The sequence below is a fragment of the Lissotriton helveticus genome, chromosome 1_1 (assembly GCF_964261635.1).
Source record: "Lissotriton helveticus chromosome 1_1, aLisHel1.1, whole genome shotgun sequence".
Taxonomy (NCBI): domain Eukaryota; kingdom Metazoa; phylum Chordata; class Amphibia; order Caudata; family Salamandridae; genus Lissotriton; species Lissotriton helveticus.
The window spans coordinates 1,080,706,557-1,080,725,022 of record NC_136057.1 but is presented as its reverse complement, the minus strand read 5'-3'; the positions used below and the strand labels follow the sequence as shown (position 1 = coordinate 1,080,725,022).

At 48.6% G+C, this 18,466-nt stretch overlaps 1 protein-coding gene across 2 annotated transcripts in view; it reads left to right on the top strand.

The window, feature by feature from the left end:
* CFAP54 (cilia and flagella associated protein 54) overlaps positions 1-18,466 on the top strand; it is a 2,603,731-nt gene that overhangs the window by 2,442,303 nt on the left and 142,962 nt on the right. For both annotated transcript variants that reach the window (XM_078677994.1, XM_078677988.1), the window contains one exon: positions 7,970-8,044. In XM_078677994.1, the coding sequence (XP_078534120.1) occupies positions 7,970-8,044 (75 nt within the window). The remainder of the gene's footprint in view (positions 1-7,969; positions 8,045-18,466) is intronic.

The window sequence follows — 18,466 nt, the reverse complement described above, 5'->3', positions numbered from 1 at the left end:
GTCTGTGACGTGATGGGCCCAAGATGGCGTCGGGCCTGGAATGAGGGTCCGGGGTGGGCACCGGACCGGTAATGCTGGGGCAGCCCGAGGGTGCCGTGTCAGTGGTTGTGGGCCGCCGGGTGGCGGATCTGGGGGTTTGGAGGGCGTGCAGAGGTGTGCCCGAGGCCGACCCGGGCTGGATGGAGGGCTGATGTCGTCCGGGGCCCGCCATGCGGGAGGGGTAGGACCACGCCACGAGGCCGGGTCCAACATACTTATGCAAATGCCTCCTTCGTCACAGTGAAGGGGCCTATTTATATAACAACTTGTGATAGGCACTAACTTAACGTGATCTGGCACACACATTATCACAGTTCGTTTTCACAGTAATTCTGCTCAGAAACTACAAATGCAGGTTCTTTAACCACTTGGATGCTAAGGCATCTGAAGGATGTTAATGTAATTTCCATTGAAATAAATGGAAACTCCATGACGAGCTGAGCTCGTCATGAGCGTCGAAGGAGTTAAGGGCGTTATTTATGCATAATAAAAATTGTTTGCAGCTCACATATATATATTTTTTAAGTTGATTCGTTTTGCAAAAGATTTTTTTTGCAGTTTCACTTTTCGCACAGATCCCATGTGCGTGTTCCACGTCATACCACCCACCACCCTGGTATTTTCAACCAATTGGAATGTGCATCCTCTGCCACCTAGTTTGTGCCTCCACCCCACTGCCACCCAGACTAATGCATGGTAAAATGCCCTGAATATATATTCAATAAACTACTGCTAACTGTACATCAAATAAACATTCATTACCACAAGTGAGGAACCGGAAGTGAGAAACCAAGCAAAGCAACCCACCTGCTCCCCATAGACCGGACCTCTAAAAGAAGGGGTACAGATTACCAATACTGAAGGTAACTTTGCAAGCATCGGCCGGCGAAGGAAATTAATACTTAAACTCTGACAGGTGCTCCCTCTAGGCGCTCGGCTCTGTGTAAACTGGCGTCGTCCAGCCACAACGAGGAAGGGGCCAATCAGTCTAGAAGCTAGCACCCAAAAAAGGCACTAGCCTAATAAGTGTATCTGCACTACAGACCTCTGGTGGTTGGACAAGACCTATTTACCCAGGACAGACGCCTCTGAGCCCCATCTTTGGAAGTGCCTCGAGAGCATGCAGGCACTAGACCTGGCTGTGCTGAGAAGGATGCAGCAGTGTCTTGTGCATGTGGTGAGAGCCAAGTAAAGAGGGTGCAGTAGATGAGATCACGTAAGCAGCACCAGCCCGTCTGACACGGACTGGCACCAAGGGCTCTGTCCCTCTGCACAGCACCGTGTAATACAAGCCTGTGCACAGAGCCTCCGTCATGGAAACCCTCCACTCACACCTGATCGTTGGAACTGCCGCCGCGCCGCCTCGCCTCCCCATCGCCTCCCCATCGCCTTTCAATGCCGCCCGGCGTCTACCCTCCGAGCCGAGGCCTAGTAAGTGGCTTGCTTCGCTTCACAGTACACAGTGCGCGTAAAATAATGTAATCAAGCCATTTGATCAGTTTGCAGTTCATAATGACAATGACATGCCACCCACACACGCACACCACACTCAGTCACTGACTGTGTCAAAAAAACTTACGTTTTATAACTTATGAGGAAGAGAATTGTTTGTTGTGTCAGTGTCACACTCTCACTCTGTCACTCGATATAGACAAGATAGATGATCATGATGAAGACAAGACACTGACTGCAGCAGGCACGAGTCACGAGGTCTGAGTCGCGAGGTCTACGCTCACTCTCCTCGTGACTCTGACTTGTAATTGTTGTGGCACCCCAGGCGCGGTGACGTGCCCACAGCGGCCAATCACCACTACATGGCTTGCCATGGCCACATGTGATTGGCCATACAGTGCGGTAGCACTGAGCACAGCCGCCATCCACGGACGGCACCATCCTGAAGTCTGCGCGGTAACTCAGCCAATCCTGGCACAGCATTAACAGGGCCACTGCACCAGGATTGGCTAAGAGCAGGGCTAATACTGCCCATAATGAGACCCGGGGGACCCTGCCTGTCTGAGTGCTAGGGGAGGAAGTGGAGAGAAGGTACTACTGCTTTTGTGCGCATGAGTGGGCAAGTCATAAAAAATGACTAGTCCAAAATGCGCACACTGCTTCTGCCCTGCCTGCCGTGCTGCTATTTCTTCTGCTCAGCTGGCTGTGCACGCTGTCACTCACTGCCACAGGCCCGCCCCCACACCCTTCCGCGATGACATCCGATCATGATTTTGTCGGGCTTGTCCAGCTCTCTCTGAGCTACAGTACACAGACTGTGTGAGTGCGCTCATAATAATTTTATTTTTGACTGGTTAATCGCTAGTGGGGCAACGCCCCAACGCCCCCAATGGACGCACCGCCACTGAATATAAGTGCTACGAAAGAAAAGGTCTATATGTCTTTTCTACATAATAATTGAATTTCACTGGGAGGAGAGACAATTCATTTCTGATGGAGACTTCTAACCACAGATTCCTCACTTTATGAATTTCCCCAGGTATGTGACTGGATCCAGAAAATGTCATAGCAATTTCATCGTGCACCAACATGTGGTATTGTGCAGCTTCACATCAGGTCCGTTCGACATGACGTTGAGGCCACAATGTATGCATCACCTTCGTGAGCTGACTTCAGTTCTTTTCTTTTTGCACCTGTCGGCCTGGATCTTGAGCGCTCAAATCCTGTCACTCCTGACAGAGATTTTGTCCCTCACATTTCTCCAGTGTGCAGGCAATGTCACCCTCTAGAATTACAGGCTATGTTGTGGCTGTCACCAGCAGATGTCGGTGTCGGGCACTCACAATGTCAGTCTTTGCTGCCTTGGTTCCATAAACAACTTGGCGTTATATCCTTACTGTGTAAATATGAACAACAGGCCCATCCACAACCAGGCGGCCAAACCAGTAATCCATGTTCACGGTAGGAAATGAAAGCGCAACTATTCCGGTCCAAATCAAGGGTGCAGATTCATTCACATTTCTGGGGCTGCTTCCGTGACCAGTTATCCTCAAGGTTACGGGCCTCAAGGACATCCCACAAGAAATATAAGAAATCTAAGCATGGATCTCCTTCATCCTCCACTCCCTCCACTCGGAGTCAAACAATGTCCCTACACCTCTAGGCTACAAAGTTGTCCACCCCCACCCCTGAAGAAACCAATCCTGACACTAATCCCACTTCGCTCCCACCCCGGACAGCAATGCTACTGCAGGACCACGTTTTTACAGCTATACCTGATCCCTCTGGAGCACTATAAGGCTCCAAGGATCCGAGGGGGCCTCCAGTTGGTCTACCATCAGTAAATCTGTTCTCAATATGGTCTGTGCTCCTCAACCTCATCTTAAGGCCAACTTTGTCCCCAACTTTGGCCCCACCCAACCAAGTTCTGATGCCATCCTTGGCTCAAAACTCGGTGCCCTGCACAATGCTGCATTTGGCGCCACAACCACTTTGGCGCCACAATCACTGCCAATCTTAATGTCACCGGCACTGGAAGGAGAACTGATTTTACTGATGGATTCAGAGTCTCATGGTCTACTACCCAGACCTAGACCATATGCCCATTCTGAGCCAGACAATACTCCAGAGTGAGATTTGGGCAATCTTGATCAGGACGATAACGAGCAATATGATGAAGGCAATTCATTTGATGATTTCCAGTATGCCGGTGGTCTAGACATCTCTCTAGACATTTGGCTCTCCTCACCAAACCCTGCCATGGCGACTGATGAGTCTGCATCCTTAGCCACTGATTCGAAGGGTAGCTGAGACAATTTACCTCATTCTGCCAACCCTGGAAGTTACAACTACACTTCTAACAGAGGTGCTTAACCCTGCACATTCTACTCCAGAGCCTCTGCCCCCTTTTAACAAGGCCTTTACTGGTTTGCTGTTGGCACCTGGTCAAAACCAGGAGCCTGCTCTCAGGTCAATAGACAAGGGTATAGGCATCATAGACCTGATCCAGGGGAACCAGGGTTCATATTGCAACATCCCAGTGAGTCTTGTTGTCCAGGCATCAATGAGCTGCTTGAACCCCAATGCATTCCCTACCACCCCGTCTGACAGGGATCAAAAAGAATGGAGAAATTCTCCTCAGCCAGCCTCACCCTCGGGGCGGTAAACACCACATACCTCTTTAGCAGATATTCATAAGCATTATGGGACAATGTGGCAGATATGATATCTTGCCAATGGTCTCAGACAATGTCTATGAAACCTTAAACCTGATCGTAGACAGACAACATGCAGCTAAATATTGAATCAAATCAGCTCTGGACACTGACTGTCTGGGTTGGGTAGACAGCACCATGGTGGTTCTTAGGCACCATGCCTGGATCTGCTCCACTGGCTTTTCTGCGGATGCTTTACAGTCTTTTATGGACATGCCCTCCAATGGCTCTGGGCTGTGTGGAACAAAGGTGAACTCTGTCCTTTGGAAGTTTAAAGAGAGGAAGGCCATTGCCTACTCTCTGGGCTTAGCTTCACCAGCTCAGCGGTTCCTCCAGTAGCAGTACCCATTTCAAGCCTTCAGTAGGTGCTACTTGCAGAGGTAATACCTCCCTCAGGTGCAACATACCTCCTACTCCGTTTGAGTTTGAGGACAGGGCTCAGGCCAACAGTGCCCAGGCTCCCAGGACCTACAATCTACCCAAACCCCAGCCCCTCCCCCACAGCTGTCACAAAAAACTTTAACTTTAACTAAACCGCTGCAGTGCACAATTAGCCAGTAGGGGGGTACCATTACCTTCCACCTCGTCTGCTTGAGGATCATTATGTCCAATCAATGGGAGCTCCAGATCATGCAAAATGGATATGCCTTACCATTTCTCTCCTACCTCCTTAACACGCCGCCTGCGCCACACCTCCCGGACAACCACTTTTTCATAGTCCATGGAGAAATTCAAGCTCTCTTGGCCAAAGGAGCAATACACAGGGTGCCAGCATAAGAAAGCTTTATTGGTTATTACTCCAATACTTTCTGGTGCAGAAGAAGGACGTAAGCTCCACCCTATTCTAGATCTTCGCTCTTCGGAGCCATCCCTCCACCTCACTGAGTCCAGAACATTCAGGCTATGATCCTGATGTTTCAACCTGCAGCCTGGATCTGAGTGACGTCAGCTCTGAGTCTTCTTGACCTCTTTTCCTCCTATATCCTGCTTGTGGACCACACAAGGTAGCGTATGTGGACTCTGAAGTGGGATCTGAAGTCTCAGTGGGCTCCGCACCAAGGCAGTTTGTTAGATTCCATCCATGTGTCAAAGAAGACTGCAAATAATTAGCAGTGGTGACTGTTCAACCGCACTTGGACCAGCAGCAAACCTCTCTCTCTACACCTCCCAGAACTAACAGTTGTGATAGATGCATTGTTACTGGGTTGGGGAAGTCATCTGGGAGAGGTGGAAATCAGAGTACTTGTTGGAGTTGCGAGCGATTTGCTTGGCACTGAAGGCATTCCTCCCGTCTACCAATGGGGAATGGGTACAAATGCTCACAGACAACAGGACTGCCATATGGTACTGTAATAAACATGGTGTAGTGGTGTCGCGGGGTCTGTGCCAGGAGGCTCTACATCTCTGGAAGTGGCTGAATGCACAGGGCATAACCCTGATCGCACAACACCTGCCAGGATCTTTAAATACCAAGCTGGATTAACTCAGCTGCTGTTGCCTAACGGATCACATATGACAGTCATACTCGCAGATGGCACAGGGCATCTTCCACCAATGGTAAAAACCCTGTCTCTATCTATTCACCACTGAAGAGAACCTGCAATATCAAAATGTTTGCACGTTGGTGCCCTAAGGCAGTCTCCTCTAGGATAAACCTTTTGCCTACACTGGAACTCAGGACTCCTGCATGCCTTTCAGCCCTCCCTATCTGATAGAGACTTCTAGCTGCAGATTTCTAACCTTTGAATTTCTCAGGCATCAGGCTGGATTCGGAAATTTTGCTGAGCAATACTTCTTGCGTGTGACATCGGGTGGCTCCCTGCAACAACCAGGCGCGCAGACGTCAGTTCTATTCTTTACGCACCAGTAAGCGCCGATCTGGGAAGAGCTACCCCTCTGGCACTTTTTGGCAGGCTTTTTTCTCGACTTTTGTCGGACTTCTTGAAGACTTCATGTGCGAGGGATGTCGGGTAGGAAGACAGGTTTGAAACCTTGCGGGACTTGTTCCCACACGATGCCGGTTACCGATCCCCACCGCGTATGACTGTGGTGTCTTGAGCGCGACCACGATTCGAAGTTGTGTTCAGAGTGCCAGGCAATGGCTCAGAAGGGAGCGGGCATTGAAGTTGCTCGCAGCCTGGCAGTTGACACCATCAAGCGAGACTCTGAGGAGGTCATGATCCTGTTAGAAAAAGAGGAGGTCACGGGATTGCTCTTGGAGCCCTAAGTCCTCTTCCTCCCATTCGATGTCAGCTGGACACTCAGGGAAGAGGCACAAGAAGAACAAGAAGTCCAAGTGGACTTTGACTTCACCTCAACTGGTGTCCGTCGTCTAGAAAGGTAAGGAGCACTGGCGCTCTAGGCATGGTTCTCCAGAGCCAGAGCCTGAGTCGACTTCGCGCCTCCCTCCATTTCCAGGAGCCAGAGCAACTCCCACTCAAATGAAGGATTATTACGAGGCCATGTGCCTTGTATTTGAGCGAAATGACCCTGTTTGGTGAGCCATTGGGCCCCGCGGGGTCAGATAGGGCCCGTCGTGTTTGACGCCGTTGGCTTCCGATCTCAGTTCCGGTTCGATGCCGGTTGTACCAACACGACCTTCTCAGACGTCGAACACGAAGTCGGTGCCAACGGCGTCGCCGGCAGCTGTCGGTGGCGCTATCCCCATCCTCATCCCCGATGACACGGAACGGCATAGTTCGATGCCGATTCCGCCGTCGACAGAACCCAGGGGTTCTATGTTGTTGCCTGAGCGCTTTGTGGAAGTGCTAGGCTCAGGGGAGGAGTCTGGAGACCCAGGATGTCTCTGTGGAGACTATGGACTGGTAAAGGGAACTTGGGGAAACCAGTAGTCTGGATACTTCATTCGATTGATATCTCCATGCTTCTAAAAGATTCCGACCCAAGAGTCTTATTTCTCAAGGAAATCAGGCTTTCTCGAGGAACCCGACACAGAGCCACACAATTGGGGAATTGTTATGAAAGTTTCCAGATCCAGTTTGATGCCTGAGGAAATTCAGAAGGTGAGAAATCTGCTGTTAGCGAGCACGTTGACATGAACCACATTCCTGGGTATCTCTTTGGTGTATAGGGCCCGGAAACCGGTAATGCTTTCATGGATATCTCCAGCTTTTAAATATACGGTTTGTCAACTCATTCATTGCTCAGTTGTGCAAGAGAGGATGACTTTACGGTTGGAAGATGGAGCTTTCTAACTATTATACAAATGCAGTTTCTTTAAGCTCTGCCACAGAATTGCAATTCACGCAGTTTTCCACATAGCCCTTACTGCCAGGGTAACAGAATTAATGTAGATTAACATTACCTCAGTTCCGTCATGTAGATATGATTTGAAAGAACTGCATTTTTGACAGTATTATATTCACAGTGAAGTCGTACAAATCCAAGTGAATCCGTTAAATATTTGCTTTAGATTATGGTTGAGTCATAGAGTGCAGACCCTTCTGGCATTTTCTTTCTCACCACCCTCTCAGTTTTACGTTACTCCCTTTATCTTCATTCTATTTTGTAGTCTGGCAATCAGACTGGGTTGAAAAATGATTATTTTAAACATGTCATTAAGACCTGCATCTTTATTTTAAAGATCACATTGATTACATTGTTCTGAAAACTGTATTTTCTGTAAAATATATATTCTCTCTAACAAAAATGAACACTTACACATTATTTCTAAAATTTGCTGTAAGTAAAACTGTTTAGAAACGAAAATGCATAACAGTTTGTTTATTTTTCCTTCAATTTAGGAGTTACTGAAACAAGTTTGCTCAGAAGTACAAGAATTGCTGGCCATTGCTTTTGATGTGCAACCTCACATTCAAGTATGAAAAATATTACTACAGAATTTTTTAATTTCACAGTTTAAAAAAATACCTAAGAAAATGCTTACATCTTTGAAGTTGTATGTAGTGATATCTTTGAGTTTGCAGTAGTTGGATCTTTTGTTTGATCTGTATTGGTTCTCATAACATGAAAAAAGTCATTCACATTTGGGGACCTTCTTTGTGACCTTACCAGTGTCTCCCGTAGATATCTTATATTATCCCTGTTCCCAAAGCGCCAGGCTGGATCTTTACATTTTGATTCAATGTTGAGTCACCAGCGCTAGGTAGTGCCATGCTACACCCAAGTTGGCATCTTCTGACTTCTCTAACAAGCATTGGCATAGCCAATAGGTCTCGCTTTTGGGACCTTATAAGTATTTAGTTATGCAGCAGAATATCCTTGGTGCAACAACATGAACTGTTGCATAACTAAATACTTATAAGGTCCCAAAAGCGAGGCCTATTGGCTATGCCAATGCTTGTTCTTATTTCTCCCAGCCTGGTCCATGCATTGACTCATTGGCTTTCCATTGCATTATCATGTGTTGGCAGGGTAGAATTGGTAGCCACCTATCAAGGAGAACCCAAAATAAAGACATACTTAGCTTAGACTTAACTTAGCCGCCATGTAACAGGGTGTAGGTAACAGTTCTGTTGAAGCAGGAAGCAGGCAGGAGGTTGCCAATGCTACAAAGGGAACCTTTGTCTCTTGTCCTCCACAGTATGTGATCTATATCAAAAGGCCCTAAGAAGTCCTGCAATTCACATTGCTGTACCGGGTGCCCTCACACCCTCCATATCAGGACCCACTCCTGTACAAGACATCAAAATGGATTCCCTTGTGGTCACAGCCACTTGTCACAGGCACTCTTCAGACACAACATGCAGTACAATTAAAATAATAATTACATTTACACCTGATGTGTAATCCAGGTCCCACTTGGAAGAAGTGAAAGACCTACTTGCAGGTTCTGGAAAACCAATTATAAAATACAGAAGAGGCCATTAGGCAACTCTTTTCCAAAGGCGACAGTTAAAAAAATGTCTGGCCTGTCCCTATAATATGTTGCAGCCACCACCATCAGTTCTCTACAAACAAGTCTGCAGACCGTCGTCATGCTCAGCAATGCATGAAGAATATGGTGTAAGCCTACAGGCTACAAAGACACCCTTTAGGTCATATTTTGTGTTATAGGAAACTTTCAGCACACATACATGTATGCTGAGGTGAAACAGACAAAAACCTACGATATTTGCTGTGCGGAACTGAGACTGGGCACACATTTTCCAGAGCCATACAGTGGACCATTTTCTGTACAAAAAAGAGTAAGTAAACAGTTTTTGTTCATAGTCATTGAAGCAGACATGAATACAAAGGCATCCAGACTGCTATAGATTTAGGGTAGCAGTAAAATGCTGCTTATTGCCCAAAATAGTAACACACACAAAAAGTTACCGTCATTAACGGAACAACTACATTTTGCAAACAACATAATGCTTTTAAGTCAAACCATGAATTAAAGCTCTATCGCAGAACTAGTCAAAGCTATGGTGGTGCTGGGGGCGTGGCTTGGATGGCAACGCAGGCGGTTGCCTAAGTTTGAGAGCTCCGTGACCCCGGGGGAAAAGAACGGCGAGAAAAACGGCGAAAGACCTCGGACTCCCACACAAAGCAGAAAGAAGTGTGTGGGAACACACAGAGCAGCAGAAGAAGATAGCCTGAGTGAGCGGAACAACAGACAGAAAGCAGAAAAAGCCAAGATCCCCGAGATTGGGGAACCGAAGTAAGGCAGACCAAGATGGCGGGGCAATAAAAGTTTCACGGAACAGCCGCAACGACTTTGGATACAACACCAGGCTCGTCCGGAACCAGGGCAACGCTGAGGTCACGAGCGAAGGTGGGACGTAGTCTGCAGAGTTCGCGGAGGACAAGCCGAAAAGCGAGCGAAAGGTCAGACCACGCAAACAAAGGGAAAGGGACATGAAACCGAAGCCAAACAGAGGCGGCCATCTTATTCACCTTACTGCATGAACAACATCAGCAGAAGTGCAACCGGGAGGAGAAACACACGGAACGGAGTGCAGTCCAGCGAAGCACTCGCCTGAGGGACTAACACCCGAAAACCAAGAAAGAAGTAGCCATACACTGAGGAGCAGGAGTGAGGCAAAGCAAGTGCAAAGCAAAGCGGTAGGACAACCACCTGTAGCAGAGCGCGAGAACGGAGCAAAAGAGGCCAAGCCGAGCACACCAGACAAGGTAGGCTGGGCAAAAACGAAGCGTTGTTTGTCTTTTTTGCAAGCGCCGACCATCACTCAGAAAAGCACCAAGGAAGCCGCCCGCAAAAACAGGAACGCGGCGTCCATCTTGGAACGGTGCGAACAAAACAGTGGCGGCCATCTTAGAAGGGGACAAATCGGCTATCATATCGTGATCACCTCACAGCACATACACACCAACAGAAGCGCAGTGCAAAAAAGTGTAGCACTCGCCTGGTGGGCTGCACCCGAAAACCAAGAAACCAGCAGCCACACACTGAGGCGCGGTGCAAGGTGAGGCGATAGCGCTAACAAACAGTGGCGGCCATCTTAGAGGGGAAAAAAACGGCGGCGGCCATCACAGAGGAGGCAACCCACCGGCTGGCCAGCAGAGAAAGTGAAACGATCAATCACCTACCAGAGCCCTACTGGACCCAGACGGCGGCTTCCCAACAGCGGGTCAAGACAACAAAGTGAAACATCCTAAGTAAGGGGGCAAGAAGCAAGGAGCAAGAGGCAAAACTGGGTCTTGCGAGTGTCAAGCGCAGCGTGATCAAGCGCCCAAGCGTACAGCAGCCTCCTGGGTAAACAGCGCGGAAGCCATCCTGGAACAGTCGCAGCACCCTGTGGCGGCAGAAAACGATTGAGCGCCACCAGCCTCACGGAGAAACGGCGGAGTGTGCGGAAAATAGAACGAAACGAACATCAGCAAGGTCCTAGAAGAGCTAACCCCCTCCAACGGCCCCCACCCGAAGCACCAGAAGAGACTGGCGACGGCCCCACAGAAACGGAAGGAGGCAGACACACTAAAAGAGGCTGGCCGAGGGCGGTGAGTTACCAGCATTAAGACACCAGCACTAAGCAGAAAGGGTGGCGGCAGGGTGTGGAGGCAAAGGAAGAAGCCTGCAGCACATAAAGTGGGACGGCAGAAGGAAAGGGACAGCAAGACAGATGCCCAAAGAGCCTGTCCAAAATGTAGCGATACAGGAAGCAAAAGGGGGGCACCGAGCGCACCTAGGAAGAACACCCCCGCTCAGGGACAGATGCCCTGGTGTCCGGAAAAACCAGAACAAGGACGATAAGGTGGCCAAACAGGTTCACTTTCGGGAGCACCACAAAGGCTGACAAGGACATGGTCAACATAAAAAACAGCCCACCACAAGGTGCACAACAGGCGGACCAGCAAAAGAAGGGAAGGCTGTCCATATACCAAGAAAGAAGAGGCTTAGGCAGGATGACGACCAGTGATAACAAAAAATTTAGGAGAGACCTGGAATCACCAATCAAACTGAAGAACATGCAGAACACGGAGACAGCGATGGACCTGCTCGTCAAAAAAATAACCGAAGCCAATGACCTGGCCAAAGCCACAAAGATCTCCATGGACAATGTCCAGCTAGAGCTTACAGCCATACGTGCGGACCAGAACAAAATAGCCATCAGAGTAGGGGAGACGGAAAGAAGAATCAGTGAAATAGAGGATAAATCAGACACCATGGAAAGAGATGTACGCTACATTTCCAAGATCTCTAGCGATATGCAGAGAACGCTCGCAGAACAAGAAGACAAAAACAGGAAAGGGAACATCAGGATCCTAGGTGTTCCAGAAGAAGAGGAAGAAGAAGCGGGCTCATGCGCAGCGCTACTCGAAACACTGATACCCAAGCTGACTGGCTTAAACTTTGAAAGAACCTTCGAGATCGACAAAGCGTACAGGGTCCCAGCCACAAGACAACTGCACATGAAAGGCCCGAGAACGATCATTTGCAAACCACTGAGAACAAACCACACTGACGCCATCTTCGCCTTCGCACGTAAAGGCCAAACCCTCAACTGGAAGGGGAAAAAGATAATCATCACCCAGGACTTCTCAAAAAGCACGGTAGAAACAAGGAAGGGATTCCTGGCACTAAGAGACACCATGAAGAGGGCCAAGATAACGTGCAGCTTTGTAGGACTGGCAAAAATGAAGATATCAGACAAGAAAGGCACACGACTGTTTGAAGACCCGGCAGAGCTACGCAGATACCTTCAGGAGCCAGATCAGGAAGAGATGGAACAAAAGAGCCCGGGAACGGCAAAGAGAAGAGCCTCATCGGATGGCTCAGAGACAGGAGAAAAAGGAACAGCAGGTCGTCGATAAAAGACCCGGTCATGTCATATGCCCACAGAGGAACGGACGGACATCTACCTCAAACGAACATTAGCTACCTCAATTGGGAAACGATACCTACCTCATGATAAATGGAAAGAAGAACTAAGAGACTTCCAAAACGACACCCACCTCAGGGAAAACGTTATGAAGGACCCAAAGACCACCAGACAATACTACAGAACTCTCAGAACATGATCACTGATGGGCTGGCCCACTGATCGGCAAAATATCCTTTTATCAACGCACAGCACGGAAGGGAGCAGGGGAAGACTTAATGTACCCGGGGGGGCGGAGGGCGGAGAATCGTTGCTGTCGCACGTTTACAGTACATTGACAGAGGGGAGGGGGGCGGGGGGGAGGAGAGGGCAGGGGGGAGGCCATGTAGCACGGACAATCATAGCTTGGTGGGGCTATCCACTCTTTTTTTCTTTCTTTCTCCTACTCACACACACATCCCCATCCTTATCCACACCCCGGGGGGGGCCCAAAGACTGGTGGCGAGCGGCAGGCATACACCGACTACAGAAGTTAAACACAGAATCCACACCAGTTAGCAGTGATCTAACAAAGACACCATGACCACACACGACACTCAGGGCCTTGCGCAGATAGCCGCTGACATTAAGATCGTATCACTTAACGTCAAAGGCCTCAACCACCCCGTCAAGCGGAGGAAGACATTAGACTACCTAAACAGACTCAAAGCAGATATATACGTCCTCCAAGAAACGAGAGTGTCCATAGAGGACGCAAACAAGCTTAAGGCAAACTGGATAAGTGAGATGGTATGCTCACCAGCAGTCAACAAAAAGGGAGGGGTGATCACCATCATCAGCAAGAAAGGGAAATTCAGGATTCAGGACAGCGTAGCAGTGACGGAAGGTAGAAGGTTAGTCACACGCATCAAAAGAGGCGAGGAAACCATGCACATAGCAAACATCTACGGGCCGAACGCTACAAACAAAAAGTTCTGGGAGGAGATGGAAAGTGAACTCAGCAAGATCCCACTGGGAGAACTACTGATAATGACAGGAGACATGAACCAGGCGATGGACAATGCTATAGACAGGCACCCGCACAGGTCCAGCCATGCCACACAAGAACAGAACACACTCAAAAACCTATGCACCAAACTTGCATTATCAGACCCATGGGGACTACAGCACCCCAGCGCCAGAGAATACACGTTCTACTCAACCCCTCACAACTCGTACAGCAGAATAGACTATATCCTCATGTCAAACACACACACACACATGACTGACAAAACAGAGATAGGACCCATAACAGTCTTAGACCACGCCCACATCTCCCTCTCTATAAGCGGGAAACGCAATGAATCACCAAGCAGGAGATGGCGTCTCAATAGCGACATACTAGAGCACCCCGCCAACATCACCGAAATAGAGGAGGCAATCAAAGAATATCTCCAATACAATGACACAAAAGACATAGAGGCAATGACACTATGGGATGCACTTAAAGCCACAATAAGAGGGAAACTCATAAGCATTAAAGCACGAATGAACAGAGGGAGGAACAAAAAAATTAGAGAGCTGGAGGAACAGATAAAGGAACTAGAAAACAACCATACTGCAAACATACAGGACAGGAACACACTTACAGCACTAACAAAGAAAAAGTACGAACTCAACAGCATACTAAGCGAAAGGGCATCCCCATGGATCAACAAATACAAATCCATAAACTTATGCTCAGCAAACAAAGCAGGGAAGGCCCTAGCAGGATACTTAAAAGCCAAACAGAGGCAACACTCAGTGGCGGCAATCACCGATACAGATAACATAATGCACACGGCGAACAAACACATCCTCGAAACCTTCAGGAGGTTCTACAAGGACTTATACACCGCAGACACAGCACTGGAGGCAGACGGGGGGGCTAGCCTTCTGGAGAAACTAGATCTACCCAGACTAAGCAGCGAGCAGAGTGAGGCGCTAGACCAAAACATAACCAAAGCAGAAGTAGGGATGGCCATAGACTCGCTAAAACCCAACAAAGCCCCGGGGCCAGACGGATTCACAGCAACTTTTTACAAAAAATTCCAACCGCTGCTCAAGGACATACTAGTCAGAGTCTTCCAGACATGCGCAGAGAGGGGGAGCATGACAGACTCAATGGCGGAAGCAAATATTATCGTCATCCCCAAAGAAGGAAAGGACCCCCAGTTCCCACAAAACTACAGGCCAATCTCCTTAATAAACGTTGACTGCAAAATCTACGCTAAAGTAATGGCAACAAGAATAAATGCATACCTTCCCGTCCTCATACACAAAACACAAGTGGGATACCTGAAAAACAGACTCTCACAGGATAACACCAGACTGCTCTGCCACCTAATAAACCGCACGGCAAACAGCACGGAGAAGGCTGTAATGATCGCACTAGATGCGGAAAAAGCCTTTGACAGAGTCTCGTGGCCATTCTTAAACCAATGTATGCGCAAATTCGGATTTGGAGAAAGATACAGAGGCATGATTATGTCCCTGTACAAAAACCCCCGAGCTCGAGTGGTGGTTAACACAGCCACATCAGAAACACTCACCCTAAGTAGAGGGACAAGACAAGGATGCCCTCTATCACCGGGGCTATTCCTGCTGGCACTAGAGCCTCTTCTCCACATGATCAGGACAAACCCGCGGATCACAGGAGTGCAAGTAGAAGGTCAAGCCTTCAAACTTGCGGCTTATGCGGACGACATCCTGATCACCACAAGCAACCCACAAGAGTCAATAGAGGCACTCGTACAAACAATAGAGGAATACGCACATGTCTCAGGGTATAAACTCAATAGGGAGAAATCTGAATGCAAACCGATGAACTGCCACACCACCAGAACAGTCCTAGGCACGTCAGGCTTGGCGTGGCAAACAAAACCCCTAAAATATCTGGGCCTTCTCTTCGGGAAGGACCTCAGATCAACCTTAGAACATAACGAGGAGGCAATGCTGAAAAAGATCAAGATGAAGCTAGACACATGGGGCCCCAAATTCGTTAGCTGGTGGGGCAGAATTGAGACAATCAAGATGATGATCACCCCTATGCTAAACTACTTGCTGTCCATGCTGCCACTTACTTTAACCATAGACTTCCATAAACACATGGACAAAGCCATCAACACGTTCCTATGGGGAGGGAAAAAGCCAAAAATTAGCCTAGCGAAACTCAGGCTTAAAAGAGAGCAGGGGGGACTGAACCTCACAAACTACAAGGCCTTCCAAACCGCATGCCTCCCCAAGCAGCGACTACACTGGATAGCCCCCATACCAGACTACATGCCAGTATGGCTGGACCTGGAAAGGAGCATTCTAGGAGGTGCAGACCCGATCATGGCCCTCACGGCAAACAGACACCCAGAAGCCAAAAACGCAATACTACGGAACACAAAAACAGCGATACTGAGAGTAGACAAGGAATTAGAAGTAAGCATCAGAGGCACCAAATGGGAGTCAATATGGCACAACACCAAAATCACATACAAAGGCAAAGCACTAGACAGCAGAGAATGGCTCAGTAGAGGAATCACAACGCCAGCACAACTAGAAGCAGCACACAACCCACTCACTTACAAGGCACTGCAACAGGTAACCAGCCTACCAGACAAGGAATTCTACGAATTCCTAAGAATCAAAGCAGCCATCACCAAAGCAAACCTCTCCAAACTCAAACCCACCATCATACAGCATGCACAGAATCTAAACAAGACAGGCCACCAAACAGCGCAGATCTACAAACTAATCACACCACGCACCACAACTCTTAACAACAAAACAATAGCCTTCTGGGAAGAGACCACACAGAAACCACTAAATGAAGAGGAGAGGGCCAGATTATGGACATCGGCGTCCAAAAACAAGATCACACCACAGTTAGCACAAACAAAATACTGGATACTACATAGACTACACTGGACACCTGCGAAACTAGAAAGAGTAGGGGCAAGCGGCAGCAGCACCTGCTGGAACTGCCACAAAGCAAGGGGAGATCTAGCCCACATGATATACGAATTCCCCAAAGTTAAAGCTTTCTGGAACAAAGTATACAACCTAATAGACACAATCACGGGATGCCAGATACAACGAGGTCTAGCAGGGATCGCCACCAGCTTCCTAGAGACACAGCTTCAATCCAAAGAAGTACGCGACCTAGTCGACGTGCTATTGACGGCTGCAGTGAAAACCATCCTGGGAAACTGGAAGAACACCAGCAAAGCCACCTACAAACGCTGGTTCAACTGGGTAACATTCCTTCGAGGGGCAGACAACATTACCGCCAAAGACAAGGCGGCAAACCACACAGCCAAAGAGGACATGTGGGAGGCCCTAGATGCCTATTTGAAGCAGTGACCCCCCCCCTCCTTTCTCCTTTCTCTTTTCTCTCTCTCTGGCACCACTAGGCCAAAAGTACACACTGTAAGAGCAGCCAAGCAAGACAACTGTATGCTTTGTATATGTAAAATTTATTTTCAATAAAAATATTTGAAATAAAAATAAAAAAGCTATGATGGTGCTACGAGACGAGTCAAATTGCACATGTAACTCTGATGCGATAAACATGATCTGTGGGTTTTGGACGAGTTCTTAACATATTTTGATGGAGTTTTCCTACAGCAAAGTGAAAAGAATAGCAGCAGGAAGTTGGAGTGTTTAACATAAAGCAGCCTGTTTTGACGGAAGAATAAATGCTTTGCAGAATTGGTGGAAGGAGACAATATTGGGGAAGAACATGAAATTATTATAACATTTTGCAGTCATTGTGGCTATGACTTTACGACTATTTTGAGTGATCCCGAAACACTGGACCCCATGCTGAAAATATATGTTAAGCAACTAAAACCACAAATAACTTGTCCATGAAACCACAGTCAGGTCTGCCAAAATGCCTCCCGGGAGCATCACCCATAAATAGAACGCAGGCGCCTCCTGACTCAGAACGCTAAAAAACATGTCACTGGAGACCAACACTGAGTGGTCCAGAACTGCCACAAAATCTCCCCGCACCTACCATAAAATAAATGTGTCATTTAACTGGTGGTCATGCATAGTGCTCCAATACCTTCGAGTCCAATTTGTGCTATATAAATCTGCACAAAAAAAACCAACAAAAAAAACGTTTGGTTCGAGTTTGTTCTTGTACGTGGCATTAGTTGTATGCCAGTCCTAAGAGGGCGGCCACCCTTAGTGCCACACGATGGCACAGGCAACAGCGAGCGGTTTAGTGTTTGGGGACCCGTGTGGGTCCCCAGGTGCCATCACTTCCGGTGGGGGAGGGTGTGGGGGGAGAGGTATACTTACCTTTCCCGCCTACCGAGCGCCCTCTTTGGTCCTGGTCATCGTCGGAGACAGTACCCCTCCTCCTGCATGGCCGAGCTGCCCTGATGCTGTTTTCACTCCCGACCGCGAACCCGGCTTTCGGGCAGCGGGGGGGGGGGGGTGTTTCAACTAATACAATTTTCTTTGTGTTGCAGGCGGAGTTACAGGGCGATCCAAAGTATGTAAGGCACAGTAGGGTACCCTCTACAGGAGCAGAGTAAGGGTGCTAAAGCCAATCATCCCCAGGGAGGTCCTCGTGTGGGATCCTGGAGGAGCGACGGCGCCCCGTTTGTCCTACGGGCGGTTGTGGAGCTGAGCAACCGGGGGTTGCCTGCAACTCTCCGCACCCCGTAGCGGGGAGGGGCGTGAGTAAGGGGTGGACTGGCAGTCCGCCGAAGGGAGGGGCTATCCCTTCCCCCAAATTGACAACACCCCTCGGTTAATACCACCGGGGTTTTATGGCTCATCAGGTGGACAGGTGGAGAGGGGCTGCCTGCCCGTTGATCGCCCGTAAGTTAACCCAACATGTTAGCACATTGTTACGCAAATAAACCTGCAGCAAATTTCTCCACCAAAATTGATTTGTGTCTGTTATTCAGTTAATTGTTGTGGGAGGGCTGGTGAATGTGCTGATGTTGGCACTAAAGGCCTGCAAGTACTGGGGCACTCGGAATA